This window comes from Hyperolius riggenbachi, chromosome 5 (genome assembly GCF_040937935.1).
Source record: "Hyperolius riggenbachi isolate aHypRig1 chromosome 5, aHypRig1.pri, whole genome shotgun sequence".
In the NCBI taxonomy this organism is placed as follows: Eukaryota; Metazoa; Chordata; class Amphibia; order Anura; family Hyperoliidae; genus Hyperolius; species Hyperolius riggenbachi.
In genome coordinates, this window is record NC_090650.1 from 8,356,918 (window position 1) to 8,382,509 (window position 25,592).

Genomic DNA, 25,592 nt, shown 5'->3' on the forward strand with positions numbered 1-25,592 from the left:
CTGGCATACTTCAATGAACGTGTCATTGAGCAAAAACAATAAAACAGTTAAACCTTAAAAAGTAGATTTAAAAATAAAATAAAACTCTGGAATGTCTTAAAGTCATTTTTAGGAGAAGGAAGATAGATACAATCGTTTATTTCATTAGTTTATTTTCGCCTCGAGTGTCTTTTAACCCCCTTGGCGGTATGAAAAATACCGCCAGGGGGCAGCGCAGCAGTTTTTTTTTTTTAATTTTTTTTTTTAAATCATGTAGCGAGCCCAGGGCTCGCTACATGATAGCCGCTGCTCAGCGGCATCCCCCCAGCCCCGCCGATCGCCTCCGGCGATAGGCGATCAGGAAATCCCGTTCAAAGAACGGGATTTCCTGGAGGGCGTCCCCCGTCGCCATGGCGACGGGGCGGGATGACGTCACCGACGTCAGCGACGTCGGGACGTCATTGGGAGACCCGATCCACCCCTTGGCACTGCCTGGCACTGATTGGCCAGGCAGCGCAGGGGTCGGGGGGGGGGCGCGCGCCGCACCGGATAGCGGCGATAGGGCGCGCGGCGATCGGGGTGCTGGCGCAGCTAGCAAAGTGCTAGCTGCGTCCAGCAAAAAAAAAAATTATGAAAATCGGCCCAGCAGGGCCTGAGCGGCACCCTCCGGCGGCTTACCCCGTGTCACACACGGGGTTACCGCTAAGGAGGTTAAACAAATCCATATCCCTCTCACTTCAGGTTCCCTTTAAGTGTGGATCTCGATTGACCGGCGTGCTCCTTTTTCTGTTTACGCTTTCAGTGACATCATTCACAAAGGCTCTGGGGACCCGTTTGGCAAGGTGTGTAGCGCACACCTTTGCTGATTGGAGCACCCAGCTCTTTAATTGGCCTCCGCTGCCGCGACCGAGCTTCATCTTAATGTGCGGCTCGCGTTGATACGGTGACCACAGGAAGAGGCAGTGTGTTTAATTAACAAATCCCTTCTTCAGTGATGGTTATGCAATTATCTGCTGCCTCTGCCCTGAAATCTGTGTTAGCCGGATTCTCGACACCCGAAGACTCTTTTATTGTAATTTCTGGTCGGTGTGACATTTGAAGGTTAAGCACGCATGTGGGTTTGGCAGTTTCAGTTTCGGAGGAATAGCTCAGTGCTGAACTTTTAACATGTTGACTTTTTTCATACCGTGTAGTTTTTGACCCCCTGCAGTTTGGGAAGCTCAGCGGTGCATTGCAAGCTCTCCCGTCAACGTTCTGGGACGCTCCGCGGGGCTTTTTGGGATAAAAGGCCTCTTTTTGGGGGTGATATCTAAGCTTGGAAAACAGGGGATGCATGCGTGTTACCTGACCCAGATTTTGGGTGATGCTCTTGGGCCTGTTTATACAAAGAACAGCATGCTCATCAGAAAAATGTTGTGTTGTGTGCTGGAGTAATGTTGGAGTAATACAAAGTGGGTCAAAATTGAATGCTGGGACCAAGTCGCAGGCCAACCTCAATGTTTAGTGGCCTCCTCTCTTCCTTATAAAGTTCCCTGGTGTCTAATGCGCCCCCCTCCCCTATCCCTCCCCTATACAGTTCTCTGGTGTCTAGTGCCCCCCTTCTCTCCCTTATAAAGTTCCCTGGTGTGCTCGTGGCCCCCCTGTCTCCCCTATACAGTTCCCTGGTGTGCTCAGGGCCCCCCTGTCTCCCCTATACAGTTCCCTGGTGTGCTCAGGGCCCCCCTGTCTCCCCTATACAGTTCCCTGGTGTGCTCGTGGCCCCACTGTCTCCCCATACAGTTCCATAGTGTCTAATGCCTCCTCTCTCCCCTATACAGTTCCCTGGTGTCTAGTGGCCCCCACGTCTCCCCATACAGTTCCCTGGTGTCTAATGCCTCCTCTCTCCCCTATACAGTTCCCTGGTGTCTAATGCCTCCTCTCTACCCTATACAGTTCCCTGGTGTCTAGTGCTTCTCCCTCCCCTATACAGTACCCTGGTGTGCTCATGGCCCCCCTGTACCCCCTATACAGTTCCCTGGTGTCTAGTGGCCCCACCCCCCCGTCTCCCCATACAGTTCCCTGGTGTCTTATGCCTCCTCTCTCCCCTATACAGTTCCCTGGTGTGCTAGTGGCCCCCGTCTCCCCTATACAGTTGCCTGGTGTGCTAGTGGCCCCTCCCTCCCCTATACAGTTCCCTGGTGTCTAGTGTCCCCCCCCCCCCCCCCCGTTTCCCCTATACAGTTCCCTGGGGTCTAGTGCTTTCCCCCTCCCTCCCCCATATGGCTTCCCTGGTGATCTAGGCTTCACCTCATAATGCCAGGTGGGGAAACCACTTGCGGGCTAAATCTGCTGACTGTGCAGAGCCATTTTGGTCCTGGAATTGATCTGCATGGCCTAAGTGGAGAGCCCGGGGTGTTGGTTGGCCGACAGTTCTCCAAAGATTGCCAATCGTGATCCACAGCTTCCTGTTTGGGATATAGATGGGCCTATGGAATTAGTTTTGAGGACCTGTCTTGATGGCGTCAACTGGGCCACAATGTGCCGTGGAGGCCACAAAACTTCCTAAGCAAGGGAGGCACCGCAATCTCTTCCCATGACCACCCGTCTGATGTAATGTATGCAGTGCGTGGTCAGCCAGGCTGAGTATTTTTGGCCGATAGCTTTGTCCCATCCTCGCTGCAGACTGTCGGCCGACTTGAGAAACTTTCTTGGCTTATGAAAGTGGACCTGAACTCTTGCACAGGACAGAAGGAAAGCATAGAGAAATTCACCCTGTATGTATTTAGAGAGTTTAGCCTGTCTAATTCCCCTTCATCTGTGTCTAATCACAAGTTGTAATTTGATCTCACCCCTTTATCACCTGACTGCCACGGGAGATGAGCTCATTTGAAAGCACAGGATTTTAACAATATGTCTGCTTCCATGAAATACACTGCAATTTTATTGCAGGATTTGTATCCACTGTAACAAATATCACTCTCACTACAGTTGCCCTTTAAGTGCTAATTACCTTTTCCAAACATCCAGAGTTCACCAGTAATTGATTTCTTCTGATTTTACTACTGTGGTAACGGTTGTAGCAAAGCATGGTGGGAGAGCAGTGGGCGTTTCCTTACGAGCCAGAGTTCATCAGTAGGGATGGTGAATGCAAAACTTTGATGCATATATCTAGTGCTTAAAGGGCAACTGTAGTGAGTGATATGGAGGCTGCCATAAGTATTTCCTTTTAAGCAACACCGGTTGCCTGGCTATCAAGCTAATCCTCTGCCTCTAATGCTTTTAGCCATAGCCCCTGAACAAGCATGCAGCAGATCAGGTGTTGCAGCAGGATAGCCTAGGCAACTGGTATTGCTTAATAAGTAATAAATATGGCTGCTTACATATCCCTCTTGCTTCAGTTGTCCTTTAAAGGACAACTGTAGTGAGAAGAATATGGAGGCTGCCATATTTTATTTCCTTTTAAACAGTACTAGTTGCCTGGCTGCCCTGCTAAGCTATGTGGCTGCAGTAGTGTCTGGATCGCGCACCAGAAACAAGCATGCAGATAATTTTGTCAGATCTGACAACAATGTCAGAGACACCTGATCTGCTGCATGCTTGTTCAGGGGCTATGGCTAAAATTATTAAAGGACAGAGAATTAGCAGTAAAGCCAGGCAACTGGTATTGCTTAAAATTAAATGAATATGGCAGCCTTCATATCCCTCTCGCTTCAGTTGTCCTTTAAAACGGACATGAGCTCAGAACTTCCTCTCTGCTCTGAAAGATAAGCATCAGCATAACAACCTTTAAAGAAAAAAACATTTATTTGTAAAAGCTGATACAAAACCTGCATTAAATCTGCAGTGTCTACTTCCTGCTTTCGTGGAAGCAGATGTAGAGTTAATATCCCAGGCTTACCAATTAGCTGCTCTGCTGGGGCAGCCAGCTGATATAGCGGAGAGATCAAATTACAGCTTGTGATAAGTCACAGATAAGGGAGGATTAGACAGACTAAATTCTCTAAATACACACAGGGTGCATTTCTCTGTTTTCCTTGTGTCCTGTGTAAGAGTTCAGGTCCATGTTGTAATGAAGTGCGTGGACACCGTTGCGTTACTGATCAGGCAGAAGTTCCATTATCGCTAGGCGCACCAGTTGGCCGTTGTCTCCCAGCCTGCTGCGGCGGATACACACTTCCTCTGCTGCCGTTCCCTCATGTAGTTACTATGGCAGTGTTGTTTATTGTTTGATGTTGTAACCGCAGCAAATGTTCACATAGTTGTAGTAAAGCCTTGAATAGGCGTGCTTGTCTGTGTGACCGAGCTGCCTGTTATTCTGGGTTATTTTTATGGCTAAGCCGGCTAAGAGCCTTGAAACGGCTTTTATTTCATTCCTCCTTTTCCCGTACGCTGGAAGCCTTGTGATGTGCGATATTCTGGAGATCAGCCCTTTAGCTTTGTTTTAATAAGTGTAGGAAGTGTTAGTAAATTTTACGTACGGTTTCCAGGCTTATGTTGTAAAGACCGGTACACACATCGCAACTTCCTGTCAGATCGCTGGGTCGAATCGATAAGTCCCGACTTGTCCAATCTGCTTCCAATCGATTTTGTACTTTACGTATATAAAAATTGACCCCTGTTCTTATGTTTATTAATATCTAAATGAGTTTGTTTTTGTTTGTTTGTTTTAATGGAGAATTCTGCATGTAAAAATGTTTGAACCCCCTGGCAGTGTTCTCCACAGGCTCTTTTAGCCAGGTGCTCCGCCCAGCTACTTTTGGAGACCACCCGGCTGTCATCGGCTCACTTCTTCCTCCTCCTCCTATGCTGTTAGCAGAGTTTTGCTGGACCTGCATTCCCCCGTCGCTCCCCACCTGGCTACTTTTTCATGCCACCCGGCTGGAAAAAATTTGTGGGGAGAACACTGCCTGGTTGTGACCAGGAGCAGCCTGGCTGGAGGAGCTTACAGCAGGCTCTGGGGAAGATGGCACCGCATGTCCACCCATAATGGCGGTTGTAGGGGGCGGGGCACAGAGGGGTGTTTGGATTACAGTCCCCGGGGCCTCTGCAGTGTATTAGTAGTGAATCGCTCTCACCTGTCCGGCCAGCGCTCTCCCTCCTATCACCTTCCGTCTCCTTCCCCAACACTGGCACCCTCGTATAACATGCCGTCTGGTAATGGAGAACAGGCCCCAGTGTTCGCGGGTAAAGGCGGGATGGCATAGACCGGAGGGAGCGTGCCCGCAGGACAGGTGGGTGGCGAGTGTGCCTGCTATTTTAGCGGTTGCTGCTGATGCACAAATTTCCCTCAGTTACTGATAACTCGAGCACCTGGGGTGTTAAAACTTCTGCAGTACCCACTATTTTTAGTCTTCAGCTGACAGTGGCGCGGTTATTGGTGGGTTTGAGGAGGGCGGGTGTTAGGGTTCGGTATTGGAGAGATAGTAGAGGGAAAGCTCATGTGAGAACAGGGTTGGGTTCAGCGACAATAACATTTACTGATATCTTACTAGCGGCTTTATCCGACACCCAAACTTCCCCAGCGCCCATTTTGCATCTATGAGCTATGATGGAGACCCAGGGGGGGTTCGGGGGGAAGGGGGAGAGGCACTTACTGGCTACAGGGCCCTATGCAATTGACAACCAATTTTGTCCAGTCCTGTGTCCATGTCATTGTTCCGCGTCCCTCCAGCCAGCAGCAAGTCCCCAGAAAGCAGGCCGCCCACACACCTCCTCGTCACATGCCCGCGCACGGCAGACTTGTGCAGTACGGGAAAATCGCTACTGCGAAGTACGCGCCCTCCTGGCAACGGGAGTGCGATCAGGGTGCGCACAGCTCGGAGGGGGGGGGTGCATGTGTAGAAGCCTCCGACTGGCCATGACCGGCCAGCTTTCAGGGGGTTGCCGCTAGAGTGTGTTGAAAGGCAAAGGTTGGCTGCAGGGTGGGCTGCAAGAAGTCCTGGGTACTTTTAACTTTTTTTGGGGGGGGGGGGGGGGGGGCGCTTAAGTAGCACCTTAAAGAGAATCTGTACTCTTGTGATAGGCAGACAGAAGCTCAGTCTGTGACTCACACAGAGCCTGCAGGGTGTGTGGAGAGGGTGTGTATAGCTTCTATCCTATCACGGCAGAGCAGCACATTCCTGCCTGAGTGCCTGAGCCGACAAAGCCAGCAAAGAAAAGATTAGATTATATAACTGTGCAACTAGGAAAGGCTGCAGTAAACCAGAGCACATTACAACAGGTATAGGAACTTATAGGATAGAAGAAATAAGGCTAACAATTGTTAGTCGATTCTATAAGTATCTGTAAAATACAAATGATTGTGATGGGGCCTGTGTTTATGTGCCTAGCCAGTAAAAGGCGTCTAAGTAGTGTTTGTGTTTCAAGGAGTAAATGTGGAGCTGCTGTGTATTCTGGTTCAGTTTAACATTTGTTTCTGCCCCGGCTGTCTTTGCCCCGTCTCAATAAGCTGCCCTGTTGTGACAGAGCGCTGCTGATCTGTGACCGGTCTCTGCATTAGAGTTGTGATATTTGTGAACGCTGTGATGGCCACATTGCCTTCCTCACACACACAGGTTGTGCTGCGATGGAAATGTTGCATTGCTTGAAGGAGCTGCCCCATTGTAGCGTGTGGCCTCTGGGACCTGTGTAGTGTTTGCCAGAGGATTAGGCTGTGTTTTTCTCCTGCTTGTGCTGAGCAGATGGAAGGAACGCCATGCGGCCGGGACTAGTAATCAGATACTGCTCTGTAATCCCAGCAGCCTCTGTGAGTCCATCCAGCAGGCCTCACGCCTCACCTCCAGCCATGCCTCCCTCCCCACCTCCAGCCATGCCTCCCTCCCCCTCTCATCACGCCTCACCTCCAGCCATGCCTTCCCCCTCATCATGCCTCACCTCCAGCCATGCCCCCCCCCCCTCATCATGCCTCACCTCTAGCCTTTTCTCATCAGCACGGCACAAGCTGCTGTTAGCTGCATGGGGGTGGGAGGTATCCAGCAGGCCTCACGCCTCACCTCCAGCCATGCCACCCCCCCCCCCCATCATGCATCACCTCTAGCCTTTTCCCATCAGCACGGCACAAGCTGCTGTTAGCTGCATGGGGGGCGGGGGGGGGGGGGGGGTATCCAGCAGGCCTTATGCCTCACCTCCAGCCATGCCTCACCTGCAGCCCCCCCTCTCATCATGCCTCACTCACAAATTGGTCAGTGATTGGCCAATCATAATTGAGTGTGTAGCAGGCTTTAAAGAGACTCCGTAACAAAAATTGCATCCTGTTTTTTATCATCCTACAAGTTCCAAAAGCTATTCTAATGTGTTCTGGCTTACTGCAGCACGTTCTACTATCACCATCTCTGTAATAAATCAACTTATCTCTCTCTTGTCAGACTTGTCAGGCTGTGTCTGGAAGGCTGCCAAGTTCTTCAGTGTTGTGGTTCTGTGATGCATCTCCCACCTCCAGGCCCCTCTCTGCACACTGCCTGTGTATTATTTAGATTAGTGCAGCTTCTCTCTGCTCTATTATCTTTTACAAGCTGGATAAATCCTCCTCTGAGCTGGCTGGGCTTTCACATACTGAGGAATTACATACAGGCACAGCTGTCTGCACTCTGCAGGAAGAAACAGCCTGACACTTCAGTGGAAGATAGCTGCAGGGGGAAAGAAGCACACAAATGATCTCTTGAGATTAAAAAGGAAGGGTGTATACAGCCTGCTTGTGTATGGATGTATTTTCTATGTGTGGACATGCTGTACATCAACCTACTTCCTGTTTTGGTGGCCATTTTGTTTGTTTATAAACAAACTTTTTAAAACTGTTTTTAACCACTTTTAATGCGGCGGGGAGCAGCGAAATTGTGACAGAGGGTAATAGGAGATGTCCCCTAACGCACTGGTATGTTTACTTTTGTGCGATTTTAACAATACAGATTCTCTTTAAGCCTGGTACACAGATCTAATTTTCAGGAAGGTAAGTAAATAGAAAAAAGCATTGGCACTGTAGCAAATACTGGAGGGTTGTAACTGTACCATCCAGGGCCGGCTAGCTTACCACTGTGTCTTGCATGATCAGACATAAATAGTTCAATATCAGCATATCAAGGAAAAGACTGAGGTCGGCACTGTAAGCAGTTCAGGTTAATCCACGATTAAAGTGCAACAGCAAAATTGTAACAGTGCAAGCTTGTGTAGCAGTTAAAAAAAACAAATAGGTGCACATACCGGTCCTGGTGAGCAGTCAGTGGGTGGTGGGTGCAGGGCCTGACAACTGCCTGACGGCCGTTTCGCTCTGGTGGCGCCTCTACGGAGACTCCAAGAAGTGCATAAATATGAAATTGCTGCCGGGAGACTTGGGCGCAGGATACAGCCGGTATATGGCTTATCCTGCTGCTGCACAAGTTCCCGGAGGCAGTAATTACTATTCCCCCTCCAGGTCCATGTGGATAGTGGGGGAATTATGTAATTCAGCTTCCAGCTATTGCTGGCGGCCGCATTACTGTGTTTTAAGAGCAATTTCAGCTCCATCTTCTGGCGGCGCCGAAGTTACTCCCTGTGCGGCGCTATAGCTGTAATTCCTATTACAGCCTATGGTGGCGCCGGCTGCACCAAATCTCCTGTTATTACAGCGCTCGCCAAGAAGCTATTTTTTTTTAACTGCTGCACAAACTTGCGCTGTTACAATTTTGCTGTTGCACTTTAGTCGTGGGTTAAACTGACCTGCTTACAGTGCCGACCTCTGTCTTTTCCTTCATATGCTGATTAGGGATGATCACAGATAAGCAAATTGTTCCGAGTTTATGCAAATGTATGCAGCATGAAAGTGGACCAATTAATTTATACCTGGGTTTAAATTGGTTGGTCCATTTTCAAACTGCAAACCTTTGCATACAAATTTGCATAATATTGGAAGAATTTGCATCTCATTGGTCATCCTTAATGCTGATCAGATCTAATTTGGATTGGCCAATGTTTGTCCGATTTTAAAACTTCCATGCAGTATGGGAGCTTCCCTTACACAAGCTATTCATAGTATTTAAAGTCATTTGGCCCTCATGCTGAACTCATCCAAGTCAAAGAGACAGAGTACGGCGCGTGTGTCACTCAGACAGGCGGTGTGCGATCTACCCAGAAGTCCTGTACGATCTACCTAATGGAGCGCCCCTGACTTGCACACCTTGTCTAAAACACATTCGATATTTGGGGTTTGGCTGAGTTGAAGTATTTTTCACAGAAAAGCTTGTAGTTTTTTTTTTCCTTTTCTTTCTGCCCTTGAAAGTTATCGTGGGGTTATTTTGGGTTATGTTTTTAGTAGTATTCAGCCTTTTTTCTATAGCTAGGCTTGCGGCCTTGTGTCATTTAGTGCTATGGGGGTTGATGGAGGAGCGTCAATTTCTTTCTTTCTTTCTTGAAAACAACACTTTGCAACTAACAAGGTAATTGCCTGGATTCTGGACATGCGTTGCGGCTGCAGGAAGCTATTAGCACACGCGCACGAGACGCCGGCGGTCACATGAGACTGCTGGGAGAAAATGTAGACAAATTACTCGTGGCATATTTTCACGGGTCTGCTTCTCGTCTGTGCCGCTACTTTGTACCCTCGGTAAAAGCAGAGTCTTGCAGGGCTTTACTCTGTTCAAGGAAAGTTAGCAGGACTCGAGTTTGTGTTAAAGAGAACCTGAGGTGTGTTTAAAGAATGTGATCTGAATACAGAGGCTGGATCTGCCTATACAGCCCAGCCTCTGTTGCTATCCCAAACCCCACTAAGGTCCCCCTGCACTCTGCAATCCCTCATAAATCACAGCCACGCTGCTGACAAACAGTTTGTCAGAGCTGGCTGTGTTTATCTCTATAGTGTCAGTCTGCTGCTCTCCCCGCCTCCTGCAGAACTCAAGTCCCCGCCTGCATCCCTTCCCTCCCTGCTGATTGGAGGGAATGGACGGGGGCAGGGACCTGAGCTATGCAGGAGGCGGGGGAGCAGCTGAGACTGACACTACAGATGTAAATACAGCCTCACAGCACGGCTGTGATTTATGAGGGATTGCAGAGTGCAGGGGGACCTTAGGGGGGGTTTGGGATAGCAACAGAGGCTTGGCTGTATAGGCAGATCCAGCCTCTGTATGCAGATAATATTCTTCAAACCCACCTCGGGTTCTCTTTAAGTGAAATCGTGTTTTTTGTTTGTTAAATTTGCACTTCCTGATCACTGTCGGTGCTCTGGTTTCCTCCCACATGCCAAAAACATACAGATAAGTTAATTGGCTTCCCTCTAAATGGGCCCTAGACTACGATACATACACTTCACCATACATACAAACCGTATTTTTCGGTCTATAAGACGCACCTGGGTTTAAAAGGCAAAAACCAGGTGCCGCGGCGTCTTGTGGACTTTCTTCACCCAAAATGGTCTCTATCCAAGCTACACTGCCCAGCTACAGTAACTACACTGCCCTCCCAGCTATACTAACTACCTCAAATTATCCCCTGTTGCCCCACCACCTACACTAAGCTGCACACTCCCACCACCTACACTACCTACAAATGCAATCTTCATCCACCTTGCATAATTTGCCCAACTCTACCCCCAGAACTGAGGATCTATAGTATACTTGCATAAGAGGTGTGCTGTCAGGAAAGGAGCCGTAGGACTGCTGTGGGGTGGTGGGTAGCCTCTGATAAGCTGGTGATCGCTGGTGGCAAAACTTCCCAGGCGATCCAGAACCTCTTGTCCGCAGTGAGTATCAGTAAGCGCCCCATTAGCGGCACATGCTGGTCTGTTGGAGAGCCGGGACGAGAGCAAGGTCGCACACTGACTGGATGCAGGAAGCAGGGCTCTGTAGGTTCTTCCACCTGCACCTGAGGACACCTGGCCGCACATTCAGACTATAAGACGCAGGGACTTTCTCCCCACTTTTGGGGGAGAAAAGGTGTGTCTTATCGTCCGAAAAATACGGTACATAGACATGATTATGGTAGGACTAGATTGTGAGCCCCTCTGAGAGACAGTAAAGTGACATGGCAATATACTCTTTACTGTCCCTGCGTAATATGTTGGCGCTATATCAACACTTAAATAAATAAATCCATGCATACAAATGTTACCATCATCTCTGTACTTTGTACAGCATTACAGAAGATGTGGGAGCTATAAAAATAAATATAGTACACATCCCGACTGGACTACTGTAATGCTCTCTACACTGGCCTTCCAAAAAAGGTCTTGTACCGCCTACAGCTGATACAGAATACTGCTGCCAGACTGCTAACCAACCAACCCCGTCACTGCCACATAACGCCAGTCCTGCACTCCCTTCACTGGCTACCTATAGAATGGAGGGTCCTATTCAAGATCGGCCTACTGACATTTAAATTCCTGAATAATCTGGGCCGTGGATACATGAAAGAAATGTTGCAGCTGCGTAGCAATCCCCGCATTCTCAGATCCCATAGGTACTAATAATCTAGTCATACCCAGAGTCCACTTGGAAACTTTTGATCCCAGAGCCTTCTGTCATGCTGCCCCTACGTTTTGGAACTCCTTACCTCAACAGATCAAGACAGCTTCATCTCTAGAGGTGTTTAAATCTAGACTGAAAACTCACCTGTTCAGTTTGGCAGAAATATAACTTTTGTTGTGTGAATACTTCATCCTACTACCAATTACTGAATCTGAGAGAGCCTAAGCGCTTTGAGTCCTATGGGAGAAAAAAGCTATAGAAATGTTATTGTATTGTATTATTGTATTGTACATACATACAAAATGTTAGTCATTTTTGTACTCTGTACAGTGCTACAGAAGAAGTTGGCGCCATATAAATAAAAAGGCTGTCATCGGCTCGCCGCCTCTTCCTCCTATACTGTTAGCAGAGTTGCGCTGGCCCTGCATTCCCCCAGCAGCGGCCCACCCGGCTACTTTTTCATGCCACCCGGCTGGGAGAATATTCCGGGGAGAAAACACTTAGCATTAGTCTTGTACTATGTACTGCACAATGGAAGATGTTGGCGCTATATAAATGATGCATGCTGCTGCACCTTGTTTGGATAGTGCTGCTGGACAGACTCCCATCTGCACCCCTCTATGTTCTTGTTCTGAAAGCCGTTGCGGTTAGAGATGGTAGTTGGCTTCATCGGAGCTTTAGGAAACCTTTGCAGACTTGTGGGGGGGGGGGGGGGGGGAGGAGGGGATTTTATCTCTCTTTCTCTATATCTCATCTAAACTAATAATGAACCCCGTCTGTTTCATTCTTTAGCTGACAGATCCAGTTCCCATCAGCTGAGGCCGTCGAGCACAATACGGAGGACGTCGTCGCTGGACGCCATAACTGGAAGCTATCTGAGCGGACACTGGCCTCGGGATCCTCATGGGCACTACCCGACATGTATGAATGACAAGTCCACACAGGTAGTGATTACCTCTCTGCTTTCCATGAGAAAATGTATGCGTGCTCAAACACCAAGTTTAACCCTAGCAAGTCTGGCTTTGCAAATCCGGCCTAATTGGCTATTCATGTGGCAATGCTCATGCAAATATGCATTTGCTTTCGCATGCCAAACTATGCAGGGTGCAAAAACCAATACCGCAAAGCGATCGCCCTGCTACATGCTACATTAGCACTATCCAGGAGCTCCACAGGGAGGATTCCCAATGCCCCCTTTTTATACAACCGGAGGGACTGCAGGGTCCCAGGCTCTCTCACTGCCTGGGAACCACAGCGGCACCCCGGGGGGGGGGGGATTTGGGGGGGCGTGTGGGGGGGGAGGCTGGCTGGCGCAGACGACCCCCCCCCAAGTGTGGCCAGCGCCGGGGAGAGCCGTCTGCACCCACCTCCCAATATTAAAAACAGGCACTTACCTTAAGGACCATTGCGTTCTGCTAGATGCGCATTACCTCTCTGTCCCTGTAGATCAGGGGTGTCAAACTCTGATACAAAGTGGGCCAAAAGTGAACACTGGGACCAAGCCGTGGGCCACCCTCAATATTTACTGGGTACCTTCCTCCCTTATAAAGTTCTCAGGTGTCTAGTGGTTTGTCCCTCCCCCAAATGGCTTCCCTGGTGGTCTAGGACTTCACCTCCAATATATCTTCTCTGTTGGTCTAGATTGGGCCAAACATAATGCAAAGTGGGAAACCCACTGGGGGGCCAAATTGAATGGCTCTGAGGGCCAGATTTGGCCCGCGGGCCGGAGTTTGACATGTATGCTATAAATCATCCTGCTGCACAGTGCACAGAACAAGCAAGCCTAGTTCTGCTGGATAAATGGCTATACAACTGACCTGAGGTCACATTTCCTCCTCTGAAAGGACAACTGAAGTGAGAGTGATATTAAGGCTGCCATATTTATTTCCTGTTAAACCATACCAGTTGCCTGGCAGCCCTGCTGATCTATTTGCCTGCAGTAGTGTCTAAATAACATCAAAAACCAGCATGCCGCTAATTCAGTCACACTTCAGTCAGAGCACCTGATCTGCTGCATGCTTGTTTAGGGGCTGTGTCTTAAAGTATTACGCTGGGAATACACCATGAGATTTTTTAACAGATAGATATAGCTTGATAGTTTTCAACAGGTCCGATCTGATTTCAATCATTTTATTCTGATCAATTTTCTCATAGAAGTGAATGGAAATTGATTGGAAAGTAAATCTGCAAAAAAATCTCATTGTGTATTCCCAGCATTAACCATTTCAGCCCGCGAGGATTTTGCACCGTCAGAGAAATGTTCACCTCCCATTCATTCGCTAATAACTTTATCACTACTTATCACAATTTATTGATCTATATCTTGTTTTTTCTGCCACTAATTAGGCTTTCTTTGGGTGGTACATTTTGCTAAGAATTATTTTTTTTATAAATGCATTTTAACAGGATTAATAAGAAAAAAATGGAAAAAAATCATCATTTCTCAGTTTTCATCCATTATAGCTTTAAAATAATCCACACTACCATAATTAAAACCTATGTATTTTATTTGCCCGTTTGTCTCGGTTATTATACAATTTAAATTATGTCCCTATCACAATGTATGGCACCAATATTTTATTTGGAAATAAAGGTGCATTTTTTTCAGTTTTGCGTCCATCACTATTTACAAGCTGATAATTTAAAAAATGTTTGTAGTATACCCCCTTCACATGCATATTTAAAAAGTTCAGACCCTTAGGTAACTATTTGTCCTTTTTTTTTTTTTTTTCCCATTAAAAATTTGATTTGGGTAATATTTTGGTGTGGGAAATGAAGTTTATTTTTTAATATTGTTATGTGTAAATTGTAATGTAAAAAATATGTAGATGTAGTTTTACTATTTGGCCACAAGATGGCCAACTTGAGGTTGTTTTTTCTCCTTGTGCTTCTCGCTAAGCGGAAGTACAAGGGGGATGCAGAAAATTTTATTGGCAGAAAGACTGAAGCCTCTTGTAAGAGCGCTTCGGTTTTTCTGCTGGGGACACGGATCGGTGATCGGGAACCATGTTCCTGTTTACTGATCCCAGAGCTACCGGGGGCGCGCCCGCGATCGTGCGCCGAAGCGCGGCAGAGCAGCTGCTTGACGTGAGCATCACGTCCGGGTGGCTGAAATGGTTAAAGGAATACAGAGGTGAACATTAACTGATAAACAATTGTATTTACTCCTAAAAATAACTCAATGAGGCTGAACAGCATTTTAGGTGACATGTCAGATGATTTCACTAGTGTGTGTTAAGGTGCGTACACACGCACTACCGCCGGCAACGACGGGTCCGCCGGACCCTCCCGCACAGCGAATCGTTCAGAAACAGCCTTATCAGTCCTCCGACAGCGCGTACACATGTGCTCCTGTTGGCTGAACGTCCGCCTAACGGGAGGGTCCAGCGGACCTGTCGTTGACAGCTGTAGTGCGTGTGTACGCACCTTTAGAGTATAAGTGGATTGTTGATCAGGGAGCAATCTTAGATCTGAGGTGAAAAACTAACCACATCAAAGTTTAGATAGTTTACGCAACAAATCTAACAGTGAGAGCAGCCATTGTTAGAGGCAGAGGATCAGCAGGGCTGCCAGGCAACTGGTATTTCTTAACAGGAAATAAATATTGCAGCCTCCATATACCTCTCACTTCAGTTGTCCTTTAAAGCAGGGTTGTGGAGTCGGAGTCGGGCAATTTTGAGTGCCTGGAGTCGGGAAAAAATGCTCCGACTCCGACTCCTAATGAATTTGTAACTGTAATTAAAATAGAAAATATGATAAAATGTTCTATTTCTCAGATAATAGTCATCATAAATAATTTATATATACAGTATATATACAGTAATAGCTGTGCTTAGTCCTCAAAAATGAAATAAACCAATCAAAATTAGTTACTTGTGCTGCTTCAATAAAGCAGTCCCCATATTTTTAAGGTCAGATATACAGATCTGATTGTGACTGTACAGTATATATGATGTGTACACAGGAATCTCTTATATATACTAAATAACATCTATGCTGTAAGTATAAAGCCTTATGTGTAGCTGTGTCACTAATAGAGATGGTCAACGAGATGGAAATAATTCTGCATTGATGCTGATTTATGCAAATGTATGCACTCCCTTTGCTGATGAAATCAAATAATTTGATATGTTGTTAAAATTTGGTTTGGTGACTACAAATTAAAGGGTAACTGAGACGGATGAAAAGTAAAGTTTTATACATACCTGGGGCTTCCTCCAGCCCACTTCAGGCTAATCAGTCCCTCGCTGTCCTCCACCACCTGGATCTTCTGCTATGAGTCCTAGTAATTCAGCCAGTCAGCGCTGTCCAGCCGCATGCCGCTCCCACAGCCAGGAACATTCTGCACCTGCGCAATAGTGCTGCACAGGTGTAGTATGCTCCTGGCGGCGGAGTGTGTGCATGCGCACTACGCCCGACTGGCTCAAGTACCTGGACTCATAGCAGAAGATCCAGGTGGTGGAGGAGGACAATGAGGGACTGATTATCCTGAAGGCGGCTGGAGGAAGCACCCAGGTATGTATAAAACTTTAATTTCATCTGTCTCAGGTTTACTTTGTTACACAGTAGTACTATACTCCACATATGTACTCCCCACAGAGCTGCAGGGAATCCACTGAGAATGCTGTGCACATTGAACACAGAGGTGTTGTCTGTTTACAATCTCCTCATTCCCCTGCAGAGTACCTGCACATCATTCTTACATGTACCCACACTTACATTGCCTAGGGCCTGATAGATGTTCTTTGTTCCGGTTTGTACCTTTTACAAGTACTCTTACCAAGGACTAGTTTTAGTCTAAAGGGAATAAATATAGTAGTCTACATATCCTTCTCACTTCAGTTGTCTTGTAAAATTCCTAAGCGTTGGCAGTTAAGAGACAAATTTCATGTTACATACTTTTAATCAACAAAATTGTAATATGCAAATTAGAGGAGTCTGAGTCGGAGGAATCCTAAACTGAGGAGTCTGAGTCGGTGGAATTCTAAACTGAGGAGTCGGAGTCGGTGGATTTTTGGACCGACTCCACAGCCCTGCTTTAAAGTGAATCAGAGACGACGCGCCCTCATGTATTATACCATATATATCAGTGGGGACATTAGAGAAAACACCTACCCTGCTGTCTGCTTCATCCTTCACTGCTCAGCCTGCTTGTTATCAGCCCTGATAAGAATCCCCGGCTGAGCACTCAGTCTGGCTTTGCTACAGAATGATTATTGCTGAGTCTGTCTTTGGTGTCTTTTCAAGCCCAAGCCTGCTCCCTTGTGGCTCGGCTATAATGTCTCAGCTGTAATGATTCTTGAGCAAAGCCAGACTGAATGCTCAGTCGGGTATTATATCAGGGCTGATAACAAGCAGGCTATTTTTTTGTAAAAACGGGGGGAAAAAAATAAATCACTACATTGCAAAGTGAGAGGTAAAAATAGAAGAGAGAGCAAGAAATGACTGATATTCTCCATGTCATCTGTTCATATTGTTACATCCACATTCAGCCTCCAGATCATCACTATACTGGCAGACATGAAAAAAAAAAAACGCAGCACCAACTGCCATGTATAACCACACCCCCTAACTGTATAACCACACCCCCTAACTATAACCACACCCCCTAACGATGCAATAGGCAAAAGTTGTTTGTGGGTTTTTTAATATATAGATATACATATGGTTGCTTGGTAGTTGGAAACAGCTGCTGTTTCTCACAATGCAACAAGGCTCCCACAGTGTGATGTCAGGACCATGGTCATGACATCACACTGTGGGAGGGGTTTCACCACAATATCAGCCATACAGCGCCCCCTGATGATCTATTTGAGAAAAGGAATAGATTTCTAATGGGAAAAGGGGTATCAGCTGCTGATTGGGATGAAGTTTAATTCTTGGTCGGAGTTCCCCTTTATGATTAGATTAAAGTGGATACGAGATAAACTTTTACTCCTTGTATAATTGTGTTCCTTTCATATAGCTTATAGGGCATTCCTCAAGCCAAATATATATTTTTTTTTAATACGATTTCCTATAAACGAAACAAGCCTCGCCCACAGCTCCTTTTTGTGCCTTGGCACTCTTAAGCCCCATACACACGCTCAACAGCGGTCTTTTATGCAGCACAATTGTTGAACAACTTTTGTTGTGAAACAAGTTGAAACAGCCAAAAAGTCTTTTGTTATTGTACAAAAAGCTGATAAGACTGATAAGAAGTCAATCCAACTGTTATTGGGCTTTAGCGCAATGTAGCAAGGGCTTATGGGAGCTCAGTCTGGGCAGGAGGAGGAGGAGGTTACTAGCCAGAGGTTTCAGAGGCGGAGGGGAGGAGGAGAGGGGAGTGAGCTGAGGGTTGGAGATGCAGAGTAGCTTGCTAGTGTGTAATGTGACAAGCAGAACATGGCTGCTGTCATTGTATCACAGGAAGAAATAATCATATACAGTTGAAGCTGTTTGCAGCTAGATTTGCTGTGCAAGTTATCTAAATTACTTGTTAGTTAGTTTTTCATCTCGGATCCGCTTTAACGTTGGTTTTTCTAGAGCAGAAGCTGACAGACTGTTTATCGATCGGTGGATCCTGTTGCAGGCCGGGTATATGAGATCTTCGTTGCTCGCTTAGCCTCTGAAGCTCTTCTGTCTCTCAGTAGAGAGCGGTGGGCTTTGCAGAGCTGGGATACTGACAGGCGTATCTGAGGCAGACAGAAATAGCGGTTTATAAATGCCACTCTTCCATTAGACAGTAATCGCTGTACATCTAAGTGGCCTTTCATGGATTAGTGCTGAATCTGTCATACAATCTACTCATTGTAGCGCCGTCTCATTGAGATGCAGTGGATATTGTGAACTCTTTCACAGGCCTGTGTATGAGCAGAATCTGAGCTCCGCTCTCTCAGCTCAGTATATCTCTGATTATAGGCAGAGCCTCCATTTAATGAAGACTCCAAACATTCAAGAAATAAAGCTATTTCTCAAGTCCAGATTGTCTTCCTGTTCACAGTACGGGCAGGTCCATTAAGAAACCGGTCTCTGTTTGATCAATTCTGATCAGAGAGGGACTTCTTTTTATTTAGTTTTGTATATATATAGCGCAGACATCTTCCGCAGCGCTGTACAGAGTGTATTGTCACCTAGCTGTCCCTCAGAGGGGCTCACAATCTAATCCCTACATATGTCTATGTATGTATCGTGTAGTGTATGTATCGTAGTCTAGGGCCAATTTAGGGGAAGCCAATTAAATTATCTGTATGTTTTTGGGATGTGGGAGAAAACCGGAGTGCCCGGAGGAAACTGTTGGCTGTCCGTACGCTGCAGGCCGATTCCTGATCAATTTCAGTATGAAAAATCTTGGGAATTGGTCGAGCCCGCAGCATCCGCCGCCTTGCCGCTGTTCCCCTAATGTATAAAAGTGCGTGTAATGTGTGTATTTATACATTGCCTGTCCCGTGTGGCACTGCCCGTCCATCTTTTGAATCCTCCGCTCTCCCATAGACGCATACACGCTGCCTGCGTGGCGCGGGTGACATCACATATGTGCCGGCGGTGTGTATGGGGCTAACAGAGGAGCTGCGGATTTGGAAGACAGACTGACACTGCGACATGGGACAGGTAATGTATAAATGCACACAATACATATATTTATACATTGCGGGAGCAGGGTTTTGTCGCCCGTCCCGATATCGCTCGCAGTTACCGCCGTGCACCTGATTGACCACGACGGCCCAACATATTTCAGCATGTCTGACCGATATATATGACCAATTCCGGCCTAAAATCGGAGGCACCGGTTTTCTTCCAATTATAATAATCGAATCGGATGGTCGATCGGCCACCAAGTCGTCTGATGTATGGCCACCTTCAGTGGATTATTGATCGAGGAGCAATTTTGGGTTATTTCAATGATTGAATGTTTTTTTAGTTTAATCTCTGCTTACCCCTCCTTAGCCCTCTGCAGTGCTCTGCCTGGTTCTCCTGACTGTGGTGGTCTGTTACAGGCAGGGCTGTGGAGTCGGAGTCGTGGAGTCGGGCAATTTTGGGTGCCTGGAGTCGGAGTCTGGAAAAAATGCACCGACTCCGACTCCTAATGAATTTGTAACTGTAATTAAAATAGAAAATATGATAAAATGTTCTATTTCTCAGATAATAGTCATAAAAAAGAATGTATATATACAGTAATAGCTGTGCTTAGTCCACAAAAATGAAATAAACCAATCAAAATTAGTTACTTGCGCTGCTTCAATAAAGCAGTCCCCGTATTTTTAAGGTCAGATATACATATCTGATTGTGACTGTATATATAATGTGTACACAGGAATCTCTTATATATACTAAATAACATCTATGCTGTAAGAATAAAGCCTGATGTGTAGCTGTGTCACTAATAGAGATGGTCAATGCGATGGAAATAATTCTGCACTGATGCTGATTTATGCAAATGTATGCACTCCCTTTGCTGATGAAATCAAATAATTTGATATGTTATTAAAATTTGGTTTGGTGACTACAAATTAAAGGGTACCTAAGACGGATGAAAAGTAAAGTGTTATACATACCTGGGGCTTCCTCCAGCCCCCTTCAGGCTAATCAGTCCCTCGCTGTCCTCCACCACCCGGATCTTCTGCTATGAGTCCTGGTAATTCAGCCAGTCAGCGCTGTCCAGCCGCATGCCGCTCCCACAGCCAGGAACATTCTGCACCTGCGCAATAGTGCTGCACAGGTGTAGTATGCTCCTGGCGGCGGAGTGTGTGCATGCGCACTACGCCCGACTGGCTCAAGTACCTGGACTCATAGCAGAAGATCCAGGTGATGGAGGAGGACAACGAGGGACTGATTAGCCTGAAGGGGGCTGGAGGAAGCCCCAGGTATGTATAAAACTTTAATTTCATCTGTCTCAGGTTTACTTTGTTACACAGTAGTACTATACTCTACATATGCACTCTCCACAGAGCTGCAGGGAATCCACTGAGAATGCTGTGCACATTGAACACAGAGGTGTTGTCTATCACCCATAAACCTGGTTCAGATTGTGCATGAAGAATGTGTAATAGAGGAAGAATCTCCTCATTCCCCTGCAGAGTACCTGCACATCATTCTTACATTGCCTAGGGCCTGATATATGTTCTTTGTTCCGGTTTGTACCTTTTACAAGTACTCTTACCAAGGACTAGTTTTAGTCTAAAGGGAATAAATATAGTAGTCTACATATCCTTCTCACTTCAGTTGTCTTGTAAAATTCCTAAGCGTTGGCAGTTAAGAGACGAATTTCATGTTACATACTTTTAATCAACAAAATTGTAATATGCAAATTAGAGGAGTCTGAGTCGGTGGAATCCTAAACTGAGGAGTCGGAGTCGGTGGATTTTTGGACCGACTCCACAGCCCTGGTTACAGGTCTGCCTTCCCCTCCTTAGTTCTCTGCACTGCTCTGCCTGGTTCTCCTGACTGTGGTGGTCTGTTACAGGTCTGCCTCCCCCTCCTTAGTTCTCTGCAGTGCTCTGCCTGGTTCTCCTGACTGTGGTGGTCTGTTACAGGTCTGCCTCCCCCTCCTTAGTTCTCTGCACTGCTCTGCCTGGTTCTCCTGACTGTGGTGGTCTGTTACAGGCCTGCCTCCCCCTCCTTAGTTCTCTGCAGTGCTCTGCCTGGTTCTCCTGACTGTGGTGGTCTGTTACAGGTTTGCCTCCCCCTCCTTAGTTCTCTGCACTGCTCTGCCTGGTTCTCCTGGCTGTGGTGGTCTGTTACAGGTCTGCCTCCCCCTCTCCTTAGTTCTCTGCACTGCTCTGCCTGGTTCTCCTGGCTGTGGTGGTCTGTTAGAGGTCTGCCTCCCCCTCCTTAGCCCTCTGCACTGCACTGCCTGGTTCTCCTGGCTGTGGTGGTCTGTTAGAGGTCTGCCTCCCCCTCCTTAGCCCTCTGCACTGCACTGCCTGGTTCTCCTGGCTGTGGTGGTCTGTTACCGGTCTGCCTCCCCCTCCTTAGTTCTCTGCAGTGCTCTGCCTGATTCTCCTGGCTGTGGTGGTCTGTTACCGGTCTCCCTCCCCCTCCTTAGTTCTCTGCAGTGCTCTGCCTGGTTCTCCTGGCTGTGGTGGTCTGTTACAGGTCTGCCTCCCCCTCCTTAGTTCTCTGCAGTGCTCTGCCTGGTTCTCCTGGCTGTGGTGGTCTGTTACAGGTCTGCTTCCCCCTCCTTTGTTCTCTGCAGTGCTCTGCCTGGTTCTCCTGACTGTGGTGGTCTGTTACAGGTTTGCCTCCCCCTCCTTAGTTCTCTGCACTGCTCTGCCTGGTTCTCCTGGCTGTGGTGGTCTGTTACAGGTCTGCCTCCCCCTCTCCTTAGTTCTCTGCAGTGCTCTGCCTGGTTCTCCTGACTGTGGTGGTCTGTTACAGGTCTGCCTCCCCCTCCTTAGTTCTCTGCAGTGCTCTGCCTGGTTCTCCTGGCTGTGGTGGTCTGTTACAGGTCTGCCTCCCCCTCCTTAGTTCTCTGCACTGCTCTGCCTGGTTCTCCTGACTGTGGTGGTCTGTTACAGGCCTGCCTCCCCCTCCTTAGTTCTCTGCAGTGCTCTGCCTGGTTCTCCTGGCTGTGGTGGTCTGTTACAGTTCTGCCTCCCCCTCCTTAGTTCTCTGCATTGCTCTGCCTGGTTCTCCTGGCTGTGGTGGTCTGTTACAGGTCTGCCTCCTCCTCTCCTTAGTTCTCTGCACTGCTCTGCCTGGTTCTCCTGGCTGTGGTGGTCTGTTAGAGGTCTGCCTCCCCCTCCTTAGTTCTCTGCAGTGCTCTGCCTGGTTCTCCTGGCTGTGGTGGTCTGTTACCGGTCTGCCTCCCCCTCCTTAGTTCTCTGCACTGCTCTGCCTGGTTTTCCTGGCTGTGGTGGTCTGTTACCGGTCTGCCTCCCCCTCCTTAGCCCTCTGCAGGGCTCTGCCTGGTTCTCCTGACTGTGGTGGTCTGTTACAGGTCTGCCTCCCCCTCATTAGTTCTCTGAAGTGCTCTGCCTGGTTCTCTTGGCTGTGGTGGTCTGTTACAGGCCTGCCTCCCCCTCCTTAGTTCTCTGCAGTGCTCTGCCTGGTTCTCCTGACTGTGGTGGTCTGTTACAGGTTTGCCTCCCCCTCCTTAGCCCTCTGCAGTGCTCTGCCTTGTTCTCCTGGCTGTGGTGGTCTGTTACAGGCCTGCCTCCCCCTCCTTAGTTCTCTGCAGTGCTTTGCCTGGCTCTCCTGGCTGTGGTGGTCTGTTACAGGTTTGCCTCCCCCCTTGCGGTGTTGTGGCCTGTATGGACTTTGTGAAATTAGCTGCTAATGTTTAGTGACTTGAGAGACTTGTTTAATATTTCACACCGGCTTAGAATTAGTAATAGAATAGCGCTGAGTGTTTCTGCTGCTCCGAGCAGCTCTTCAGCGAGCCCAATCCCTTTTTCTGCTGCATGTTTAATGTGGTGTGTCTGCAGGGCAGGCGTCACATAAAGGGGAACTCTGCAGCATCACACAGAGAGAAGCCTATATCATAACATGCATGTTTACTATAGTGTGTCTGCAGGGCAGGCGTCACATAAAGGGGAACTCTGCAGCATCACACAGAGAGAAGCCTATATCATTACATGCATGTTTACTATAGTGTGTACAGGGCGGGGGTCACATAAAGGGGAGCTCTGCATCATACAGAGAGAAGCCAATATCCTAACATGCATGTTTACTATAGTGTGTCTGCAGGGCGGGGGTCACATAAAGGGGAACTCTGCATCACACAGAGAGAAGCCAATATCATAACATGCATGTTTACTATAGTGTGTCTACAGGGCAGGAGTCACATAAAGGGGAACTCTGCATCATACAGAGAGAAGCCTATATCATAACATGCATGTTTACTGTAGTGTGTCTGCAGGGCGGGGGTCACATGAAGGGGAACTTTGCAGCAGCACACAGCGAGACAAGCCTGTATCCTAACATGCATGTGTAATGCAGTATGTCTGCATGGCGGGCGACTGGCAGGCCCAGTACTGCTTCTGCACAGAGGAGCTGTCTTACAGGAGAGCTCTGCATCATCATTCAGTGAGACAAGCCTATATCATAACATTCATGATTATACCAGCCTATCACGTTATAGGAACCGGCCTGCTGTCTGTTTCCTTTCCAATTCATGTCTTAAAGCGGACCTGAACTCAAAACTTCCGCTCTGCTCTAAAAAAAATATGCAACAGCATAATAACCTTCAAACAAAAACATTTGCTACAGCTAATTCTTCAATAAATCTGTAGTGTCTGCTTCCTGCTTTCATGGAAGCAGACATATTGCTAACATCCTGTGTACAAATTAGCTTCTCTGCTGAGGACTCGAGATTCCTGAGCTGACACAGCTGAGATCAAATTATAGTGGCGATTAGTCACAATTGAGGGGCGGGGGACGGGGGGGTGATTAGGTTAAACTCTCTAAATACACACAGGGTGCATTTCTGTATGTTTCCTTTCTGTCCCGTGCAAGAATTAATGTCCTCAAAGCAGGGGTGTCAAACTCTGGCCTTTTGGGGGTCTTTTTTTACTGAAATGACCAGGAGTGCAAACATGTCACCAGTTTGCTATAAGGAAGACTTGCTACTTGCTTGAACTCTGAGACGAATCACATGACCAGTGAGCGAGCCTCCCATTGGATAAGATTGTGGCAATAAATTGTCTAGTAGTATAATAGTATGTAATAAGTATTTTCTGTAGTCCTGACCTTTCTTTATTTTGGTAAGGGGAGTGGCAGTTTTGATTGGTAGCTCCCCCCCTTTTGTCTCACTATTCGCTGGATGTCAGATGGGACGGGACCATCATGAGATATAGGAAGAGGAGGTGGAGGGGCTGAATGTAAACATTCCGGCTGGGTTCACACTGCCAGAAAAAACGTTCTATGTTTTTCGGAACGGATGCAAATGTATTCTATGCAAAGCAATGTGATCCACTCACAACAGTCCGCTCTGAGCAGCTCAGTTTGTTCCATTCCGACAAGCAGAGCACAGACTTTCCTGATCAGCCTGACTAAGCTAATGGTGAGTGAGGCCGACAGAATCAGTGCTGGCCTATGAGAACAGACGGTGTTCGTTCACACTAGGCTGCTTGCTGCATACATTTCACATGATACTCTCCTGCTGCCATCCCTTTGGGTCCCTGCATGGAAGGGATACCGGTATACAGATCCCCAGCATCAGATTCCTATTGGCTGCGATAGACCAATGGGAATCAGACTTCCGCAGGGAGGATTCTCATTGGTTCACTGAGTGGTGGTCTACAGAAAATCCTCCCTGGTGCTCATGGTGGATGCCCATTGGTCTTTTACAAACCAACTGTAGCCTGATGACTCTGCTGGGGGCTCTGCAATCTGTAGACAGGCATTTCTTCCCTGCAGGGACCGGAATGGACGGCTGCAGCAAGTGGGTGATGAATGGAATGACAAACTGATGCACAATGTAACAAACTGATCAGTTTAAATAAAAAAAAAATGGATGAGATTTTACAGGATTCATTTTTCATCTGGTTTTGTGTGCCCCCGGCCTTATAGCTGGCTACACACACATAGAAGGAAGAATTGAGGCTCTGTGAAATGCATCGGTACCCTCTAATCACAGAACAGACATCGGGGTATGCAGCGGGTCTGAAGAGAGCCTGACAGCCGTTTCGCTAAAAAAAAAAAAAAAAAAAAAAGCTACTCAGAGCCTAGTGTGACGTACCCTGAGAGGCTAGTGTGAAATACCACATTATGTCACACTAGGCTGTAACACAATCATTATAGGCATACTCATAATATTTATAGTTTACTTTAATGGAGTAATAATTATTTGGCGTTCTGCTCTTTTCATGCCTTCTCTCTAAAACTACGTCAGTCCGAGGCTACATTATGGTTTCAATATGTAGCCACTTCTGTGACTATTGCTACTTTTCCATGTCCAATATACTGTTATATTCTGATAATTCTGTATTATTATTATTATTGATTTATAAAGCGCCAACATATTCCGTGGCGCTGTACAAAGTAAGAAACAAACATGGGGTACATAATACAGACAATGGTGTACACCAATATACAAGATACATAATTAGTGACAAAATACAAAAAATGATACAGCATACAAAATACAGAAGTGGTAATGACAGTGATAAAAGTAACATGATGAATAAAATGTATAATGATTTCCAAGACACAAAAGGGGGGAGAGAGCCCTGCCCTTGCCAGCTTACAATCTAAAGGGAATGGGGGGAAACAAGAGGGAGGGTA

General features: G+C 47.1%; 1 protein-coding gene across 1 annotated transcript in view; it reads left to right on the plus strand.

Annotated features, from left to right (window-relative positions):
* GLCCI1 (glucocorticoid induced 1) overlaps positions 1-25,592 on the plus strand; it is a 96,044-nt gene that overhangs the window by 11,555 nt on the left and 58,897 nt on the right. Inside the window, exon 2 of the mRNA XM_068235077.1 lies at positions 12,180-12,331. Within this exon, the coding sequence (XP_068091178.1) occupies positions 12,180-12,331 (152 nt within the window). The remainder of the gene's footprint in view (positions 1-12,179; positions 12,332-25,592) is intronic.